The following is a 22,716-nucleotide window of genomic DNA, read 5'->3' on the forward strand; positions in this document are numbered from 1 at the left end:
AAAGAACAAACCCAAAACAAAGCAGTCGATTTGGCCCCTTCCTATACATTTTTCAAAAGCAGTCTAACCATGAAAACGCCATAGTTAATAGACATGAAAATTGGAGTACTTGAAAGAAGTTCTTATTCCAGTATATGCCCCATTTTTTTTTTTATTTAGCTACAAATAGAAAATTTGCACATCTTGGCTATGTATCTTTTTATTATTATTTTAGAAAGTAGCTGAAGGGACGTGGACATAGCTGTTGAAGTTGATGCTCGAGGAGAATGTGATGGTGAAACGTATGTGAGAAAACTGCCGCTAAGGTGTTGATTGTAAAAAAAAGAAAACAACGAAAAAAAAAACCAACAAAAAAAAGAAAAAAGAAAAAAATTTTAAAATGAAAAAAAAAAAAGAAAAAGAGAAAAGAAAAGGAGTGGGTGCTCCACTTTTTATTGAGCTGCTATGGATAAATTCCCAGCATGGTTTGAAAAAAAAAAATTAACATTGCTTTTCTGTATCTTTGTCATTGTGTTTTGCTGCTATTTTGTGGATCAGTTTTTTTTTTTTTGTTATACAATGTCATATACTGCCATGTTATAGGTTTTAATTTTCTCATAGAAAATTATATTATTGACATCATTTTTTTTTTTTTTTGTAGATTTTTTTATGTGATCAATTTTTACTTAATGTGATTACTGCTCTATTCCAAAAAAAAGGTTCCTGTTTCACAATACCTCATACTTCAGTTAACCGTGTCTAGACCAGGTTTTAATGTTTCGTACACAGTGCCTCATAGTTCTACTGCAAACGGAAATGCATCGAACGTTATTCTGAATGGGTCTCGCGATTCGCAACTAGGTTGCATTAACTTAAAAACAGCAGACATTTCAGAAGATCAAGTAATGTCCGTTTTTTTTTTTGTTGTTATGCATTTTATAAAGCTGGATTCTTTGTCTGATCTGGGGTTTATTATCATAGTAGTTTTAAGCTGTGTTATTAGCCACATTGATATATGAAAGGTGCATTATAATATAACTCTTGTATGCCACCTGATGTGGTTACCCATCACTTGGGGACACATCATTTGGTGTGATAGGTTATCTTCTGGAACTCTAAGTATTTTTGTGTGTTTAATCTGTTATGATATACTAGTTGTTTTTTTGTTTTGGTTTTTTTTTTTTTTTTTTTAATTATAGCATAATGCTAATTTAAAAAGCCTGTAAATCTCATAAATAAGCCAGCTAACAGAGTTGTATGCTGAAGAATAATCTAGCTGTTGCCTGTATGCTGCTAAACCAAAACAGAATTAGAACTCATTTTGAGGCAAATGCAGTTAAGATCCTACATAGTGCATAAATAAAGCATTGCAATGCTACTAGCAGTCGCAGGACCCAGGAGGACTGGATACATTCTGTCCAAATTTCAGGAACATTTCTTACTGCTTACCTCATAAAACACTTCTGTTTGTGGCATCTCTGTGTCTCTGAACCAAACATGATTATTGAGTTAGTGCTTGTTGGTTTTATTATGTGTTACACTGAGTGGCAGTGTGTATTGCAAATTTCTTTTAAGATATTGTATGTACTAAAAGGCCAAATCCAGATTAAGTGGGTTCATGTGCCAACAGAGATGCTTTATTTGTCACATTATTATAACAATCTGTAGTAAGCAAGCAATTCAGATTTGTACATTTTTATATTGTACTTATTGGCATCACTGGTCTGAAATGCACATTTTCACCAACAGACCTGTAACAGACAAGTTTCCAGCAAAAAAACTAAAGTCTAGAAATAAAATTGGTAAAACCCAACATCTGCTTATTGTCATCTTTATTTTTTTTTTTTTTGCTTCTTTTGGTGCCTTCATGAATGCTGAAAGGTGGTAGCTACCTGATGCAATGAGTAAATCACGTGACATTTTCTGGTTTTGAGTCTGCACTTTACGAGTGGCAATGCTGAAAACTTTTGGGTGTTATTTTGGGAAACTGTAGGCGTTTTTAGCAATGCGTAGGTGACTGCCTGTCACAGTAATGTGTATTTTTTAAAAAAGGAAAATCATGTATGCTGAAGACTTTCTTTTAAACATCTACGGTCATTACTCAGAGTATTACACCATTTGGTGGTTCTTTTCAAGAAAAGGTAAAATAAAATAGGTGTTGGGTGGTACAGAATGCTTCTTTGTGTTTATTTATCAGCATGAAGTTTTGTATCCTAGACCACCTTGACAGAAGATGGTTTGTTTTAAAAGCAGTAAGGTTAACCTGCCGCCTTTTCCTTCCTTTCCCCTCGTAACACAGCTTTTTGTCTTACTGTTGTATCCCTAAGATAATAAGGCATAAACCAGAAAAAAGTAAAAGCCTACTAAAAATACATAAAAAAAGAACTGGATCTAGAAAGACGGAAATTATATATGGTTATAAAATAAAATGAGAAAAAATCTAGTCAGTGTCCCAATTTGCATCGCAAAATATCTTTGAAAACTGGGGATGTGTATCATGAACAATTACAAGAGCTGAACATGGCAGAAACAGCTTATATTTAGTGGAGAATGGTCAAGCTTCTAACCTATGTATTTGACTTTTTACCCTATGAAAATACTTCTGCCTTAAAAACCACAAAACTGAACATAAAACTTCAAGTGCTTGTCCCTCCTGTTGCAAATGAGAAATCTAGTTTCTGCCTCCTGAGTTTCTCATTGACTAAACTGCACATGACAACTGATTCTATGCAGCAGATACAGGGAAGGAAATGAAAAATGAAACTCCCAAGTTAACACCTAACCTGTTAATTAAAGTCTAGTGCAAACTAAGTTTGTCTTGGTGCCGTTACCAATAGATGGGAAACCATCTGCATCAGCGGAATCCCAGTTGAGCCTGTAAAACCTGTAGGTTTCCCAGTCATTTCAGAAAGAAACCCAAACCACGTGGTTTACTGTAAAATCACAGACCAGGCGGGTGAAGTGGTATCAGTACCTAGTGGGATCTGTAATTTTTTCCATTCGAAATGGGGAGCTCCTCAATATGGTTAAATCACACTGGGAGGTCATCGAAAATGATTTGTGTAGCAGTGGAAGAACATCTAAACCAGACTCACAGTGACTTTAAATACAGATCAAGCCAAAGCTTAAATTGGCCTCATTTGGTCAAGAACAACTCATTTTTTCCACATATCTATCAGTTTTCTGCAAAACTTCTGCATATTTTAAAGAAAAAACAGGAAAAGAAAAAATAAAGGCTTGCTTTTGTATCACCCCTCTAATTTTAAATGTTTGAGAATGGAGACGTACTTATGAAAAGCTGATTTTGGACAAAAGCCTTTTTGCTGATAAAAAAAATAAAAATTATTCAGTGAGAAATTTAAACCTGCATTTTGTTGAACATGTTAAGTGGGTTTTGCCTTTCTTATCTCTTGTATGTTCCTTAAACCCAATGAAGTGTTGTGTGACTTAACTAGGTTTAAGCCCACAGTCAGCTCTGTTATTTACATTTTCCTTCTCTCAAACATCATCTCTAAATGCAGACTACTAAATTTGAATGTTGGGTGAACTATGCCAGTATTACTTGCATCGCAAAGGGCAGAAAGACAAGAATGTAGCAAGAAAAACAATTTACTATAGGCTATTAAAAATATGCATGTTCAGCTAGGCTATGCTGCAGCTTATGGAAGGGAAAAATACTGTATTTTCTTACATCAGATTGAGACGTGTACACAGAAAAACTTCCCAAAAACCTCCTCAATTCCATTGCTGATTTCAGACTGATTGACAAGCTTGGACCTTTAACAAACGCTTAAATTCACATACTCTTTATTAAAGAAGATCTGTTAAATGTAAAAACTTGGAATCCATTTACATTCAAGCATATCTGGCATTTTAAGTGATAGAAAACTCCGGAAGATAGAGGAGAAAGTGAAGCTTGGAGCTATTATTTCAAAGGAGTCACAGGAATGACCCAGGCATGTGGGCTAGATACTCTGATAAAGATTCCTGGCAATGTCATTGAAAAGCTACAATGGGACAAAGGCAGTAAAGCTATAAATGATGGCATTTTAATGAATTCCTGCCAGCATCGTTTTATGGGAAATGTATCTCTTCAGACAAACATAGTATTTTTACAATCCCACAAATATAATTGATAATAGTAATTGCATTGGCATGGCAAACAAAGATTCCCATCTGGCTTTTGACTTGAATTCCACACGATATTCCAATCAAATGATTGAGAAAGGGATTGCAAATTAGTCAACTGGATTGCACTGATAATGTGAGACTTCCCAGACTTTGGTTTTGCTCTTTAGGGTCAAGGAGTACAAACTTAGAAGCAAGGCAGAAGTTACCCTTTTGTTTCTTCAGTGTGATAGACACTAAAGAAGGAAAAGAGAAATAGTTTCTTGGGGATCCTATTAGCATCCACAGAGCCCCACTTTTTGCCTGTGTGAAGACTATGTATTAAAAAGCCTCATATTTCAGGGAAGTAACAAATTATTCACAGCCATCATTTTCCTGAGGGCTTTCACCTGAGGAGGGAAGTACTGGCAGGAAGACTGTGCTCACAGCAACTCAGGAGCAAAGCACACAGGCAGCATCCTCACTCTGTGTAGGTCCTGCTGATGCAGAAGCACCACCACAGTGTGTGGGCAACAGATCTGCTCCAGGGGTACACAACCACGTCTACTGAACTCCTGAAGATGTTTTTAGCATGGTCATCAAGCATCAAGTAATTCCTTCACAGAACAGGCCCAAGCTTTTCAGGAGCAGTCACTATCATACACAGATCAATGCAACAACAGTTCTACTTTTCTTAGTTATGATAATATCCTTGAAGAAATACAAAAAGTAGTGTTTATATCTGATTAGAAAAAAGACACACACGACGATCCATCTCAAAACCAGAATACCAGTCTGTCTGTCCACTTACTTGAAGACTGCAGTAGAAAATTATATTCCCATCATATTAAAAATATATGCTAATGGACAGTCATAGTACAATCTTCCCTGCTAACGTATCTGTGGAGGGGTGAAGTCTACCTGAAAGCCAAAGACTGCCCAGTGAAATGAGACCTTGCCTACATCTGCTCAGCTCTGACTAAAGTAGCCTGAACTGGAAAACAAAGAAGCAAAATAAGAACTTCATTAGGCAACTGTTGCTAAATTCACACTTGGTAACAGTTTTGCATTGGGCGACCAGAAGGTGGTAAGAACCTCCTCCCCACCAGTAACTGGCCTTAGATATGGAAAAAGTCAGAGAGAATGGCCTGGGACTGCTTGTGCTGACAAATATATAAAGCAATATCTGGTTAAAAGGGTAACCCCTCGGGGTCGGAAGGAGCTCTGAGTACAGATAAGGAATACCAGGCAGAAAACTGAACCAAAGGAAGAATCGCTATATGCATGGGCCAAGCTCCAAGCCAGGACCTGAGTGGTTCTCTGGAGCCCTCTTCTCCTGGGTCCATGTGGCGAAGGTCTAGGGCTTTGATTTGTGTGCGTACTGTGTGCAGCACACAATGAAATAGCTACCCACTCACCATTTCCAACTGCTAAGTAAATAAATATTAGATTATATGTTGCTGAGCGGTGCCATTTTATTTCATCCATCCCACCTGACCACCCTTTGACACTCGCCTTAACCCATCCACAAGCTACACTCCAGTAAACACCTGTTTTCCTACAACAGCTACCACGTCACCCACTGTAAGGACGTTATTTTTGACATTAGCACCAGTCTTCAAGGAGCTGGGCTGAGATGGGCAAAGCATCTAACAAACCACCATCAACTAAACCACCACTAGAGCATTACAACAACTCACCCGAGCCAGCACCCAACGAGTGACCTAATGTCCCGAGTCACTACACTGATGGCAAACTGTCTGAAACGGGCAATTGAGCTTTTTGATGTTTTATTTCTCCTTTTAGTAGATTTTATCACTATAGATTGTTTGAATACAGGGTATTACTGCTTTTTTTGCTCCTTGAACACTCACGGACCATAGTTCTTTACGTTTGGTTGTTGGCTACTTTAAATCTTCAGCAAACCTACACTGTGACATAGAGCTATGATCTTTTTATATGCATAGACACAACCATCTTCCCAAGATTTTCAGAAGGCTACAGTGATTTGCCCCAAAGTAAACATTATTTCTTATAGACACAATGCATTTATTTCATGGTTTTGACTCAATATTTCTGTAGCTGTTTCAATCATTCACTATGACCACTTTTGTTCCTTTTAGAGAATATATCAATCAGCCACATATTAATTCAGGTGTCTCTTTTCACGGAGACTCTTGGACTGCAAAGGATCAGAAAGGTTCCTCCCTTATGGACAATATCTTCTCACCTGCCTTCACTCCTGCATGATAGCATTCAACAATGCTGCAGAGTCAAACAAGCACAGGCAAAGCCTCACATGTTTGTGGGAACACAAGTGTTCTCTCATCCTCAAACAACTTTCCAATCACCTAAATATAGTCCTCCAGGTTTTCAAATCCCTCTGTAAACCTGCTTAAGGTGTCTTCTGCTCAAGAACTTCAGGCAAATCACAAGACACAGCTCCTTGAAAAAGTCTCTCCAGATTTTTCTTTATCATTACTTTAAGAAATAATGATGCTACTGGATTTTTGTGAAGTTAGTCCTCATCTTAGTGCATAAGAGAACTTAAAAGAGCACGACATGTGACTATAATGGGCCAGATCCTCAACATGTGGTTCTAACACAGAGCACGACACGCGACTATAACGGGCCAGATCCTCAACATGTGGTTCTAACACCACACCTGTGGTGAAGCAGGGTGAGGAATTCCCAAATTGTACTCCATCTTACTCAGGTGCTTTGCATATGACACAGAAAATGATGTCATAACCCCATGTGGTTTTAGGCTCACAGAGCACTTGGCTAACTGCAGCATGACCAAGGTCTCCTCAAGAAGGAAACACACTGCAGACATAACCTCTAGCTCTGCTTAAAAGTTGCCATACTATTATATTGATTCTTAGTTTCAACTAGGCATTTGGTTTTTACTTGTATTTCAAAAACTGTCAAATGCTTATTAACAATAACTTCTGTATGTGTGTTTTTTCAAGGAGGTAAATGGGGTCTCAAAAATTCAATGTCTGCACATACATTGCAGAAAAAAAAAAAAAAAAAGGCCAGTTTAGAGAACAATGTAGGCATGTGTTTTTAAACTACTGTTCGTGCAGTCTGGTCAGGACTGTGTGACACAGTATACAGTGTTTTGTCATCCAAGGAATGTCTTTGATCAAGAGTTTATGCAAGAAGGAAAAAAAAGCCATGAAACCCTAATCCGTTCCCACAGTCCAGTAAACGTGAGCTGGACAAACAGTGGACAATAGCAGCAAAGCTTGCTGCTGGAACAATAGCTGCAACTAAAAAAATTAAAGGGTTGCTGACTCACAGTTCCTACAATCAATAAAGATTCCATGCAGTGGTGATTATTCCCCAGAATCCTGAAGATGCCGAAGGTTAAAAATTGTAATTATTATTACACCAAGATAAAACAGCAAAATACGCTGCTAAACAATCAAAAATGAGAGACAGTGACAAATACTTTTGATTCTGTTTGGTGTGCACACTGAATAATCAATCTTCTTCCTCCCTAAACATTCTGCTAGACATAAACTCTGTAATTTTATTTTAAACAAGTATCAATTTAATTCTTTCAGTCAGTATACCACTATTTCAGAGGCCATCCACATAAATTCTGCACAACTGCAACCAAGCTTTCTAATTTCTCTAGACAAAAGCTATATGCTATTTCTTATACCTATTCAGAAATCTTCTGTAGACAGTTTTGCTGTGCCAAAAACAGATATACACATGTAATTGACCAGCAACATGTCATTCCGTGTAAGAAATATGACAGAACAATTAAAAACACTATACAGCAAGTCACTTCCAAATCAACTGGCACTTACTATGGTGAATGTTTTTTACCTTTCGTATATTTCATGAGAATGAACAAGTACTACTTTATGTTAATAAAGATTTCCAAAGTCTCCTATGTTGGCTATGTTACTGTACTGATGTAGTACAATGACACAGATAATCTACAAAGTTAGATTTACATGTTCTAGTGATGGCTAATTTGGTATTAACAGCTGATGATCCCAGCAATGAATCAGCATGCAATTCTGCAGGGAATGAATTCACTGGAGTCAAAGTTTACCTTTCTCTGCTGGTGCCTCAAAACTCACTATTTCTTGTACTCATCACGTATCACAGAAAGAAAAATTACGAGTTTTCTGGACTACATTGACTTCAGTACACTAGCAGTAATTACCTCTGTATCCACCTTTTAATAAAATTCTGGATTCTACAGCTTCAGCTGAGATGATGATGAAGAAACAAAACAAGCCAGAACGCAGCCCAGGCAAGTCAGAAATTTGTAAGGTAAATGTTTCAGACATTCCTCCCTAACTACTGAGCAACAACTAGAGGTGGTGAACACAGCAATCTCCTTTCAAGTCTTAGCAACTTCAATAATCTTTTTGCAGAAATTTTCTACCTTAAATGTTCTTAACAGACCAAGTACTTCTGCAAAATTTCAAACCTCTCTGATGATACAGCACAGAGCCACAACCACTATGTCCCACTTTTATTAATAGCCAATATTGTAATCTACAAGACTGCATTTCTCCCTGCCCTCTGTATCTTTTCCACCCAGTCTCTAAAACAACACTTAAGTTGCACAGTCAAGCATTCAAACCAGGAAATGTCTGAATGACCGTGGTCCACAGAAGCTTTATTCACCCTCTTGGTGCACAGATCTTCAGATAGAGGCTTTAATTACAGTGTAACACTTGCTTCCACCAGAGTCCTGACCATTCAAGACACAGGATGAGTCAGCAGGCTGTGAAACTAACAAACCCATTTATAAGAATTGGTTTTCATTTGTTACAGATTTTAGGAAGATATAACACGAAAGGCATGGAATGAAAAGACACGATACGCTTGTATCTCACAAAATTGAATACTGTTTTTTGAAATTTTGATTTTTTTTTTCCCCACTAGCATCTTAGCTGGCTTAAGCACTGCTTATATCTCACAAAACTGAATATTGGTTTTTGAAATTCTGATGGTTTTTCTTTTATCCCCACTAGCATCTTAGCTGGCTTAAGCACACATTTTGCACAGGTGTTTGCTAACTGTAATGGTCCTCATTTTCTAGGTGACTGATCTGAGAAACACAGGCAAAAATACAAACATTGAAAAAGCCGGGTACTCAAAGCCGCTCTTGAAGTTGGCAAGAAGCACATTCTGAAGTATTCAAGCACTCAAAATGCAAAATTAGTTGGAACAAGTCACGTTACTCATCTCACATGGGTTAAGGCAAATCAAATGTTCTTGACACAACCTGGGCTTTAACTCCTTAGCTGTAAATAAGCTATAAAATGATGTGAAGACTCCACTGTTACAGCCCAGAACATCACAGAGAACCCCCCAACTCCGTTGCAGAAAACAGTTTAAAAAGTTGGCACCGAAGAAAGTACAGAGCTACATATCCAACAGAATTTTTAACTGTATCTCATTTAATAAACACCATCATGGCCCATACAAGACTCGAGACAGAAGATACTCCGAAAAATACATGGAATAAGAGACTCCATCAGTATGTACACACATATGGAGCTAAATTAAAGATCTAACAGGTAACCCTAAACCCGCCATATCCCAGTTTGAAATCCTGGTTGCTACAATCTTTATAGTTAAATATGTCTATATATATTTTATAGAGAGAAAGAAATTATTCTAATAATGTAAATTTAATTGTTATAAATAAAATCAAAGCAATACAAGAAAATTAGCCACCAAACCCATTTTCAAAGCAACAGTCATTAACCACTTGATCTGCGAAAACCCTTTCTCTCCTCGGTCGAACAAAAATAATTTTGTTTTCGATGCAATCTAATATTTTGCATACAACTTACATATTATACACTTCTAGTAATCAAATGCTTCAGATACTTTGAGCTCTCGCATCCCCTCCCTTGCTGCTTTTACATATGTTTGTGTAAACCAAGTACAAAGATTCCAAAAAATGCCACATTTTAAAACATGAGTACTCAGACCTCCAGCATTTACTTCTCTTTGTACTATCATTCAGAAGAACAACAAAACTGCCTTTTTTTTAGACCAAGATCCAGGGGGAGTTTATTTAAAGCATAATTCATGGATTTCAACAAAAAATATTTTGAGTCAAAGTTAATGACAGAGTACCTTTCATTACTTTAAACAGGTAAAATACTTCGATTTGCAAAAAGAAACTGGTTTGTGGATGCAGGGACAACCTTTTCAAATTTGGACTTCTCTGAAGTGATATAAAGTCAAATTAGCTTTCTTCTTTCCAGCATGTGGTCTTTTTGTTCCGTGTCTATTTATGTACTGAGATTACAGGGTGTGCTATTTTCTTTTGCTTCTATTTTCAGGTACTTGCAGTCTGGTGCTTGTTCTGTGTCCCAGTGGTTTAGCTGCCTAACAACTAAAAGCCAACTGTACTCAAGAGCTGTATCATGTGTACGTATGTACTGTGCTCTATTTTAACAATTTCTATCTATACATTTGTGAACTTTTATCATCTATTTCTTACACAACACAACCACTTCCTCCACTAGATGGCCCTGATACTCACTATGTGTATCAAAGCTGTAACAAACAAACAAAAAAGGCAACCAGTTATTAAGAAAAGCCTCTGAGTGGTATACTTGCATACTCAGGAAATAGACAAAAATTAAGACTATTTTGAAATAAATAGATATATATGCACTCAACTCCCTCCATACAGTCAGCAAAACTGTTCTTAGATCCGAGTCCAAAATCCAAAAATGTCAGCAGACAACTTCCTCCATACAGTCAAAACTGTTCTTAAATCCGAGTCCAAAATCCAAAAATGTCAGCAGAAAGCATGTCCTTCATATCCCAGATGTGAATAGACAGCGAATGTTTTCAAAATTCACGTTCCTTATTTTCTTGTATTAAAAAAATATTCTTATTTATTATAAAAAAGCTGTACAAGCAAAACAGAATTGAGGTCTAGATGGCACAAAGTAGTGCTGTTATGGCCACATTAAAACATCCATATAGCTTTTGATATCCACAGGAGTTCAAATCTCTTTATGAGGCCACACTAAGCCACCAAGCACTTCACCAGACACATATATGTTACAATTGATGAAAGGTCTTCTATAATTCATTATAAAATTGTATTGCAAATAGTATGCAATGACATCTAGCAGCCCAACCTAAAACATCTTTCAGGTAAAATAACTGTATTTCTCTTAAACTAACATAGTTGAAGACGTTTAGCCGACAGCATCCATTTTTTGGACTAAAAAGTGTATTTTCAAGATTGGAAAATAAAAAGCTATTTCTCGATAAAATGTATTAATAAATAATAAATGAGTACCACAACTAGTAGCCATGTTTCTCTCACTGATCACTTAAATTGCTAGCATTTTGGGTTTATCTTTTGGGGGCACTGATCCAGTGTGGGGAAAAAAACCCCACCAATCTGGAGAACTAGTGGAAAGTTCAAACATCACGTTCTGAGCTACAGCTACTTTAGGAGCAGGAATCTTAACCCCCCTCCTTCACATTCTGACTTCATTTATCATTCTACCCTTTACCCACAAAAATACTTCCTACTGCAAAGTCTGCAGGCAATTGATTGTGTTTTACTTCACCTACAATATTTACACATTGTGTAAACTGAATCATCTGTATACACAGATTTTTAAATAACATACACCCTTTACATAAGGAAACTTTGCAAATGCACATTTTCCTTTTGAGGAAGGCTATCGGTGCAAGGCTAGTGAGGAATTATATTAATAACAAATAACAATAAGTAGAAATATTTGTTATATTTCTATTAACAGGTTTGGACACTGGTGTTTCAGTGATCCTAAATAAAACCTGAAGATAATAAATGTAAAATGACACACGGGAAGTACTACTGCAAGTTCAATGCTTTTCCCTTTCCCCCTCAGTATCTAGCACTTCTCAAAATCACTGTTTTGATTTTAAAATAAGAATAGATGAACACTTTTCCAGTTATCTGTTCTTTAATGTTTCTTCTTTGGTCATCCACATTTATCTTCATCTGTTATATTCAAAATGTTAGTGAAGATCTTTCAGTACCAATTCTAAAATCAGACTGAATGTTTAGCATTGAACAAACCTAAAAAAGAATACATGAAAGCGTTTCAAAGCATCTATTTTTCAAGAAGAACGTCCAACAAAACTCCCAATTTCTCCATTTCTCTTCTTCTGGTTCCATTTGTAATTCATTGTCAAATAATATTTTCAATTCATTTAAAGGATACTTTTCCTTTATATTGCATTTGTTAGGTTAGGGAATTTTCAAGCATTTTCACTTAATTCACTTTATTTGAAGTATTTTTACTATGATTCCAAAAGGAGAACAATAATCGCTCCGCACAAATACTGTATTTTTGAGCAGATGTAGAGACTAAATATTTTCAGAAAGTAATGCCATTTTGTGCTAAAATAACAACTTAATCCTACAAACCTGTTTAAATTTTCCTCTGATTTTTTCCAGATCTTCTTGCAGCTTATCATATGTGGGGTCTTCATATGGGAATTTCTGTATCATCCCTATTAATGAATCCAGAGCCCTTATCTTTTTGCTACCAGAAAAAAAAATCAAAAGAGAAAAAACAATGAGCCTACTACAGATGCTTTTTTCAACCTCTCAACATGAAAATTACACTAATACTTATATATAATAATTCAGAGCATAGAACCCAGCCTTCTTTTTCATTCAGCTTCTCCCATTTAGCTCACTGAGAGTGTGTATTTAATACACATTTAAGCCATAATCAGAAATTAAGCTGTAACACAACTGACAAAGTTAAGTCTCCCTTTTAACTCACCTGCCAAAAGTTGAGAAATATTCACAAATCTTCAGAAATATTGACTACACAACTGAGCAAAATAAAGAAGTGCAATACATAAAGCTCACCAGAACACTTATCAAAATGGTTGACAGTATGGTGGCAATTCTGTTGGGTAAAATAATCAAAAGTGGATAGAAAAGAATTTATAAGGAGAAAAGAATGAAAGTCATAGAAAAATGTAGGTTGGAAGGTCACCTAGGCCACTTTTTGCAGAAGCTGGACTAACTTCAAAGCTAGATGAGGTTGCTCAGTGCTATCTCCAACCAGATTTTGAAAATCTACAAAGATGGAACTTGTAGAGTCTCTCTGGATAACTTGCCCCAGCGTTTAGCTGGTTGCACTGGAAAGGACCTTCTCCTTATGCTCCATTAGAACTTGTTTCAAGTTGTAAAAGTTGCCTGTTGTCCTTTCGCGGTGCAGCTCTGCAAGGAACATGTCTCCACCTTATCTAGAACTTCCCCTTCTGTGGTTCAACCAGGGATCTCCCTTGTCTTCTCTTCTCCAGGCTGAAGAAACCAAGTTCCCTTATTATCTTTTCACTATCACATGGTCCAGCACATGATACCACCCCAGTGGCCCTCTGTTCACATTTCTTCTTGTTTTCCACTATTTCCTCTGTACTGGGGAAGAGGCAAAACTGAACACCATAATTTGAAACAGAATTAAATGAAAAGTAGAGGTTTTTTAACCTTACCTTTTCTTTTCATCCGTGCATTTCTGGAGCAGACACTGCCACGTCAAGGCAAATCCAAGGTAGCAGCCAATCTGTGAATTTATCAGAAGGTCATGAGGGAAAAAAAATAAACACATGTAGTATATACAGTGAAACAAAAACAAAGCACTACATTGTATCCAATCCTTCAGGAAACAAATCACTGAATATACAAACATGTTTCTACCCTGGAAAGGTCAGTAAATCAGGGTAAATTAAATGAGGGCTGGGTTACACAGTACAAGAGTCAAAAAACTTCTTGTGAGAATCTGTCTAGCATCAGAGGACAAAATATTTTAAATGCAGCATAAAAAACTATTTTGCAGAACGTGAGCCATATTTTATATGCTTTGAACCTCCAAATTTATGAAAGTGTGGTAGTAGGGAGACATTTAGAAAACAACCTATTTAAGATGCTTTGGTAAGTGTTCATTCTTGAAACACTGTCATTTCAAGCAGCCCTCGTACAGCTCTACAAAAAGGTGCACAAGCTGGACTGAGGGAGCTATTAAGTCAACCAAAGAGGAAATTACACTTTTTTCTGAGTTAATACATAAATAATTTTACCAGCTTAACTCAAGATGGTAGCATGGAAACAGAAAAGAAGCACCAGGTTCCTTTTTAGGCCCAAACACGGATAAGGGACTTAACATCCCATTAAGAGTTCAAGCATATTTGAAAGTGAGGCTTCCAATTAATTTTTTTGCTGACAAAAATTTGATTTGCACGTCCCAAAACTGCTCAAAGATCCAAGGTAAATGGAAAGAACTGACAGGTATAGCAGTCACCACTGCTGTAAATGCAAGGTATAAAAAACACCTGGCCCCTGGACACTTAGCCACAGACTTCTCAGTTTAATTAGCACTGCCATGCCACAGGGCAGCAGTGCCAATCTTCTGCTTGAGCCCGAGCAGATGCTATGTCTAAGCTTGCCTGAGGAACGTGCCCGAAAAAACCCCACACTTTAATTATGATGTCTTCATTTAATACTCTATCAAGCAAGGCAATTATCAGATAAGTATAATAATTTTGCCCAATACACAAAATAGGTTGAAAGGTCTAAGATTACCCAAGTCCCTCTTTCTCTCTTTTAACGTGACTCACTGTCTATAGTCTTACCAACCTCTGGAGCTTCCCCAATATAAGCAAATTAGAGCATTTCTCTATTATGGTTTGTCTAGCACCATTTTATATAAAACTATCCAGCTTTGGAGGCTGCTGTTTAACATTCTTATCTTGGAATTACATAGTTGTAAAGCTAAGTAGGAAAATATTTCATCACTCTACGTCTCTGTATCACACCCAAAATTTTATGATAACCATCCTTTCAGAATTTGACAATTTACCTTTTTCACTTCAGAAAGGATTAATGCCAACGCTACTGTTCCTTCTGTAGGTAATTAACTTTCTGAAACCTGAAAATATCAAAAGGGCAAATTGCCAAATTACCCAAAGGTCTTCAACTGATCGAACAGACACAGATTTGTCATGCTGTACTTGAAATAAGGCCTGCCACGAAAAACTTGTACTGCAGCTTCCCATCAAAGCTGAAAAAATCCAGTTCAGGTCCAAAAATACTGTAACTGCAGTGTTCAGCACTGAACATACTCCATGTTATGAGAAACTTGAGCCAGACACATAAGACAAGTCAACGTGCTTCACTGCCACCCCCTAGTCCTTTTATTTCCAGAAAGGCTACTGATTCAGGCAAGCCATTGTGTGGCAATACACAGAACTGACTTCATCTACTAAGGAATAATTGGGCCTCAACCAAACTCTCCCACTATTAGAAATAACAAAGACTGCAACACAGACCTCTGAAAGGTTCTCCACTCAAAGTGTCTCAACGTTCCATGTTTTTCCCTAATGCTAAGCCACAGGGGGGTCTTTAGTCACAGTTTTGGATTATAAAAATAACTGTACTGTCCACTATCATTTTTTTTTCTGAGCAAGCTGGTTTGATTTTCTCTTATTATCCTCCCTTAGAGAAAAAAAATAATAAAAATCTGATAGGGTAAATAAGAAAACACCCCACCCTCCCTTTAAATCAAAATATCACCTTTAAACTGGTTTTATACACTCTCTTGGGCACACACAAAGCAGTGTAACATAGCAGACAGAAAGCATGTCCTTCATATCCCAGATGTGAATAGACAGCGAATGTTTTCAAAATTCACGTTCCTTATTTTCTTGTATTAAAAAAATATTCTTATTTATTATAAAAAAGCTGTACAAGCAAAACAGAATTGAGGTCTAGATGGCACAAAGTAGTGCTGTTATGGCCACATTAAAACATCCATATAGCTTTTGATATCCACAGGAGTTCAAATCTCTTTATGAGGCCACACTAAGCCACCAAGCACTTCACCAGACACATATATGTTACAATTGATGAAAGGTCTTCTATAATTCATTATAAAATTGTATTGCAAATAGTATGCAATGACATCTAGCAGCCCAACCTAAAACATCTTTCAGGTAAAATAACTGTATTTCTCTTAAACTAACATAGTTGAAGACGTTTAGCCGACAGCATCCATTTTTTGGACTAAAAAGTGTATTTTCAAGATTGGAAAATAAAAAGCTATTTCTCGATAAAATGTATTAATAAATAATAAATGAGTACCACAACTAGTAGCCATGTTTCTCTCACTGATCACTTAAATTGCTAGCATTTTGGGTTTATCTTTTGGGGGCACTGATCCAGTGTGGGGAAAAAAACCCCACCAATCTGGAGAACTAGTGGAAAGTTCAAACATCACGTTCTGAGCTACAGCTACTTTAGGAGCAGGAATCTTAACCCCCCTCCTTCACATTCTGGCTTCATTTATCATTCTACCCTTTACCTACAAAAATACTTCCTACTGCAAAGCCTGCAGGCAATTGATTGTATTTTACTTCACCTACAATATTTACACATTGTGTAAACTGAATCATCTGTATACACAGATTTTTAAATAACATACACCCTTTACATAAGGAAACTTTGCAAATGCACATTTTCCTTTTGAGGAAGGCTATCGGTGCAAGGCTAGTGAGGAATTATATTAATAACAAATAACAATAAGTAGAAATATTTGTTATATTTCTATTAACAGGTTTGGACACTGGTGTTTCAGTGATCCTAAATAAAACCTGAAGATAATAAATGTAAAATGACACACGGGAAGTACTACTGCAAGTTCAATGCTTTTCCCTTTCCCCCTCAGTATCTAGCACTTCTCAAAATCACTGTTTTGATTTTAAAATAAGAATAGATGAACACTTTTCCAGTTATCTGTTCTTTAATGTTTCTTCTTTGGTCATCCACATTTATCTTCATCTGTTATATTCAAAATGTTAGTGAAGATCTTTCAGTACCAATTCTAAAATCAGACTGAATGTTTAGCATTGAACAAACCTAAAAAAGAATACATGAAAGCGTTTCAAAGCATCTATTTTTCAAGAAGAACGTCCAACAAAACTCCCAATTTCTCCATTTCTCTTCTTCTGGTTCCATTTGTAATTCATTGTCAAATAATATTTTCAATTCATTTAAAGGATACTTTTCCTTTATATTGCATTTGTTAGGTTAGGGAATTTTCAAGCATTTTCACTTAATTCACTTTATTTGAAGTATTTTTACTATGATTCCAAAAGGAGAACAATAATCGCTCCGCACAAATACTGTATTTTTGAGCAGATGTAGAGACTAAATATTTTCAGAAAGTAATGCCATTTTGTGCTAAAATAACAACTTAATCCTACAAACCTGTTTAAATTTTCCTCTGATTTTTTCCAGATCTTCTTGCAGCTTATCATATGTGGGGTCTTCATATGGGAATTTCTGTATCATCCCTATTAATGAATCCAGAGCCCTTATCTTTTTGCTACCAGAAAAAAAAATCAAAAGAGAAAAAACAATGAGCCTACTACAGATGCTTTTTTCAACCTCTCAACATGAAAATTACACTAATACTTATATATAATAATTCAGAGCATAGAACCCAGCCTTCTTTTTCATTCAGCTTCTCCCATTTAGCTCACTGAGAGTGTGTATTTAATACACATTTAAGCCATAATCAGAAATTAAGCTGTAACACAACTGACAAAGTTAAGTCTCCCTTTTAACTCACCTGCCAAAAGTTGAGAAATATTCACAAATCTTCAGAAATATTGACTACACAACTGAGCAAAATAAAGAAGTGCAATACATAAAGCTCACCAGAACACTTATCAAAATGGTTGACAGTATGGTGGCAATTCTGTTGGGTAAAATAATCAAAAGTGGATAGAAAAGAATTTATAAGGAGAAAAGAATGAAAGTCATAGAAAAATGTAGGTTGGAAGGTCACGTAGGCCACTTTTTGCAGAAGCTGGACTAACTTCAAAGCTAGATGAGGTTGCTCAGTGCTATCTCCAACCAGATTTTGAAAATCTACAAAGATGGAACTTGTAGAGTCTCTCTGGATAACTTGCCCCAGCGTTTAGCTGGTTGCACTGGAAAGGACCTTCTCCTTATGCTCCATTAGAACTTGTTTCAAGTTGTAAAAGTTGCCTGTTGTCCTTTCGCGGTGCAGCTCTGCAAGGAACATGTCTCCACCTTATCTAGAACTTCCCCTTCTGTGGTTCAACCAGGGATCTCTCTTGTCTTCTCTTCTCCAGGCTGAAGAAACCAAGTTCCCTTATTATCTTTTCACTATCACATGGTCCAGCACATGATACCACCCCAGTGGCCCTCTGTTCACATTTCTTCTTGTTTTCCACTATTTCCTCTGTACTGGGGAAGAGGCAAAACTGAACACCATAATTTGAAACAGAATTAAATGAAAAGGAGAGGTTTTTTAACCTTACCTTTTCTTTTCATCCGTGCATTTCTGGAGCAGACACTGCCACGTCAAGGCAAATCCAAGGTAGCAGCCAATCTGTGAATTTATCAGAATGTCAGGAGGGAAACAAAATAAACACACGTAGTATATACAGTCAAACAAAAATAAAGCACTACATTGTATCCAATCCTTCAGGAAACAAATCACTGAATATACAAACATGTTTCTACCCTGGAAAGGTCAGTAAATCAGGGTAAATTAAATGAGGGCTGGGTTACACAGTACAAGAGTCAAAAAACTTCTTGTGAGAATCTGTCTAGCATCAGAGGACAAAATATTTTAAATGCAGCATAAAAAACTATTTTGCAGAACGTGAGCCATATTTTATATGCTTTGAACCTCCAAATTTATGAAAGTGTGGTAGTAGGGAGACATTTAGAAAACAACCTATTTAAGATGCTTTGGTAAGTGTTCATTCTTGAAACACTGTCATTTCAAGCAGCCCTCGTACAGCTCTACAAAAAGGTGCACAAGCTGGACTGAGGGAGCTATTAAGTCAACCAAAGAGGAAATTACACTTTTTTCTGAGTTAATACATAAATAATTTTACCAGCTTAACTCAAGATGGTAGCATGGAAACAGAAAAGAAGCACAAGGTTCCTTTTTAGGCCCAAACACGGATAAGGGACTTAACATCCCATTAAGAGTTCAAGCATATTTGAAAGTGAGGCTTCCAATTAATTTTTTTGCTGACAAAAATTTGATTTGCACGTCCCAAAACTGCTCAAAGATCCAAGGTAAATGGAAAGAACTGACAGGTATAGCAGTCACCACTGCTGTAAATGCAAGGTATAAAAAACACCTGGCCCCTGGACACTTAGCCACAGACTTCTCAGTTTAATTAGCACTGCCATGCCACAGGGCAGCAGTGCCAATCTTCTGCTTGAGCCCGAGCAGATGCTATGTCTAAGCTTGCCTGAGGAACGTGCCCGAAAAAACCCCACACTTTAATTATGATGTCTTCATTTAATACTCTATCAAGCAAGGCAATTATCAGATAAGTATAATAATTTTGCCCAATACACAAAATAGGTTGAAAGGTCTAAGATTACCCAAGTCCCTCTTTCTCTCTTTTAACGTGACTCACTGTCTATAGTCTTACCAACCTCTGGAGCTTCCCCAATATAAGCAAATTAGAGCATTTCTCTATTATGGTTTGTCTAGCACCATTTTATATAAAACTATCCAGCTTTGGAGGCTGCTGTTTAACATTCTTATCTTGGAATTACATAGTTGTAAAGCTAAGTAGGAAAATATTTCATCACTCTACGTCTCTGTATCACACCCAAAATTTTATGATAACCATCCTTTCAGAATTTGACAATTTACCTTTTTCACTTCAGAAAGGATTAATGCCAACGCTACTGTTCCTTCTGTAGGTAATTAACTTTCTGAAACCTGAAAATATCAAAAGGGCAAATTGCCAAATTACCCAAAGGTCTTCAACTGATCGAACAGACACAGATTTGTCATGCTGTACTTGAAATAAGGCCTGCCACGAAAAACTTGTACTGCAGCTTCCCATCAAAGCTGAAAAAATCCAGTTCAGGTCCAAAAATACTGTAACTGCAGTGTTCAGCACTGAACATACTCCATGTTATGAGAAACTTGAGCCAGACACATAAGACAAGTCAACGTGCTTCACTGCCACCCCCTAGTCCTTTTATTTCCAGAAAGGCTACTGATTCAGGCAAGCCATTGTGTGGCAATACACAGAACTGACTTCATCTACTAAGGAATAATTGGGCCTCAACCAAACTCTCCCACTATTAGAAATAACAAAGACTGCAACACAGACCTCTGAAAGGTTCTCCACTCAAAGTGTCTCAACGTTCCATGTTTTTCCCTAATGCTAAGCCACAGGGGGGTCTTTAGTCACAGTTTTGGATTATAAAAATAACTGTACTGTCCACTATCATTTTTTTTTCTGAGCAAGCTGGTTTGATTTTCTCTTATTATCCTCCCTTAGAGAAAAAAAATAATAAAAATCTGATAGGGTAAATAAGAAAACACCCCACCCTCCCTTTAAATCAAAATATCACCTTTAAACTGGTTTTATACACTCTCTTGGGCACACACAAAGCAGTGTAACATAGCAGACCTCAGACTTTGGGCTTTGCCCAACAGTTTCTGTATTATAATAGTTTTCAAATGACAAAAACATTGCAATTCTGAAGTATTTTCCCATTTACCTCAGACCCCATCTTGGCACCATGGAGCGCTCCATACCTCCGTCCCTCAACAACCCCAACGTGAGTGCCTTCAGCGTAGCCCTCCTGATACCCCTCACCATGAAACCTGCAAACACAGGAGCACGCACCAATTTTTATCACCTGTTACTGATTCAGGCAAGCCATTGTGTGGCAATACACAGAACTGACTTCATCTACTAAGGAATAATTGGGCCTCAACCAAACTCTCCCACTATTAGAAATAACAAAGACTGCAACACAGACCTCTGAAAGGTTCTCCACTCAAAGTGTCTCAACGTTCCATGTTTTTCCCTAATGCTAAGCCACAGGGGGGTCTTTAGTCACAGTTTTGGATTATAAAAATAACTGTACTGTCCACTATCATTTTTTTTTCTGAGCAAGCTGGTTTGATTTTCTCTTATTATCCTCCCTTAGAGAAAAAAAATAATAAAAATCTGATAGGGTAAATAAGAAAACACCCCACCCTCCCTTTAAATCAAAATATCACCTTTAAACTGGTTTTATACACTCTCTTGGGCACACACAAAGCAGTGTAACATAGCAGACCTCAGACTTTGGGCTTTGCCCAACAGTTTCTGTATTATAATAGTTTTCAAATGACAAAAACATTGCAATTCTGAAGTATTTTCCCATTTACCTCAGACCCCATCTTGGCACCATGGAGCGCTCCATACCTCCGTCCCTCAACAACCCCAACGTGAGTGCCTTCAGCGTAGCCCTCCTGATACCCCTCACCATGAAACCTGCAAACACAGGAGCACGCACCAATTTTTATCACCTGTTTTCACTTCACATCGCATCGAACTCACAGAAACAAAACCATGGTGCATCATCTCCAAAATGCAACTGCCTGGATTTAGAAATATCACATGACATCGAAAATTAAAATGCAATTACAGAATCACAGAATTATCTAGGCTGGAAGAGACCCTCGGGATCATCGAGTCCAGCCATCAACCCTTCTCTAAAGTTCTCACACCAATTTTTATCACCTGTTTTCATTTCATGTCGCGTCGAACTCACCCTGCGCACAAACAACTCACAGAAACAAAACCATGGTGCACCATCTCCGAAACGCAACCGCCCGGATTTAGAAATATCACATAACATTGAAAATTAAAATGCAATCACAAGAATCACAGAATTATCTAAGCTGGAAGAGACCCTCGGGATCATCGAGTCCAGCCATCCACCTTACTCTAAAGTTCTCCCCTACACCATATCCCCCAACACCACATCTAAACGGTTCTTAAACACAGCCAGGGACGGTGACTCAACCCCCTCCCTGGGCAGCCTATTCCAATGCCCGACCACTCTCTCTGTGAAGAATTGTTTCCTAATGTCCAGTCTAAACCTCCCCTTGAAACTTGAACCCATTACCCCTTGTCCTATCCTCTGTAACTTGGGAGAAGAGACCGACCCCCACCTCTCTACACCCTCCTTTCAGGTAGTTGTAGAGAGGCACACTGTGATGTTTGCAAACACGCTCTTATAATAATTTGCCAAATTTGCAAATAATTTGCCAAAACCAAGGCGCTCAGCAGCCCAGCTCAGTACCTTCGCCACAATCACACTGCTGGCTACAAGCTCACACCTCCGGCTCGAGCTTCCACACACGGTGGAAGAGCCGAGATCGAGCAAGTCGGCCGCTCAACAGCAGCAGAAAGGAGACTTTCCCCCGCTCTTCTTTTTCCTCACCCCTTCCCCGGGCTCATTACCCGCCCTTCGCCCCTCACTTCTTCTCTCTCAGCCCCCACTGTGGAAACCCAGACCCAGGCCCAGGCCCAGGCCCAGGCCCAGGTCGAGGCCTCCGCTCCCTCCCCCTAACCCGACCCGTTACCCGCGACAAACGGAGAATCCCCCCTGTCCCCTGAGGCTCCCAGGGCCCCGGCCAAGGCTCCCCCACCTCTCATCAGCCATCACGATCTCATCGAACATGTCCGAGCTCCCAGACGCGGCCTCCGCCGTCGCCATCATGACGCCGCTTTGCATGCCGGGAAAGGACGGCGAGC

At 37.8% G+C, this 22,716-nt stretch overlaps 1 protein-coding gene and 1 long non-coding RNA gene across 2 annotated transcripts; both read right to left on the minus strand.

The window, feature by feature from the left end:
* Window positions 1-12,189: 12,189 nt before the first annotated feature.
* On the minus strand, window positions 12,190-15,043 carry LOC106892024. The gene is made up of 3 exons (XR_001412813.1): window positions 14,970-15,043; window positions 13,606-13,676; window positions 12,190-12,641 (listed from the first exon to the last, which is right to left on the minus strand). It is a non-coding gene; the product is annotated as an uncharacterized LOC106892024 (long non-coding RNA).
* A 1,845-nt stretch (window positions 15,044-16,888) lies between these two features.
* Window positions 16,889-22,716, minus strand: ORAOV1 (oral cancer overexpressed 1). Its single transcript, XM_014948890.1, has 5 exons — window positions 22,611-22,716; window positions 21,342-21,447; window positions 18,457-18,527; window positions 17,375-17,492; window positions 16,889-17,023 (listed from the first exon to the last, which is right to left on the minus strand). Exons 1-5 carry the CDS (start codon window positions 22,694-22,696, stop codon window positions 16,955-16,957), a joined length of 450 nt encoding a protein of 149 aa, XP_014804376.1. The 5' UTR covers window positions 22,697-22,716; the 3' UTR covers window positions 16,889-16,954.

The sequence above is a fragment of the Calidris pugnax genome, unplaced genomic scaffold (assembly GCF_001431845.1).
Source record: "Calidris pugnax isolate Ruff unplaced genomic scaffold, ASM143184v1 scaffold107, whole genome shotgun sequence".
NCBI lineage: Eukaryota > Metazoa > Chordata > Aves > Charadriiformes > Scolopacidae > Calidris > Calidris pugnax.

What these genes read in the sequence shown, in the direction of transcription:
- ORAOV1 (XM_014948890.1), bottom strand. Translation starts at nt 22,696, where the DNA reads ATGCAAAGCGGCGTCATGATGGCGACGGCGGAGGCCGCGTCTGGGAGC. An exon ending in ATCGTGATGGCTGATGAGAG is followed by an intron (nt 21,448 to 22,610) that starts GTGGGGGAGCCT and finishes CTGTGTTTGCAG; the next exon opens with GTTTCATGGTGAGGGGTATC. An exon ending in TGCACGGATGAAAAGAAAAG is followed by an intron (nt 17,493 to 18,456) that starts GTAAGGTTAAAA and finishes TTTTTCTGGTAG; the next exon opens with CAAAAAGATAAGGGCTCTGG.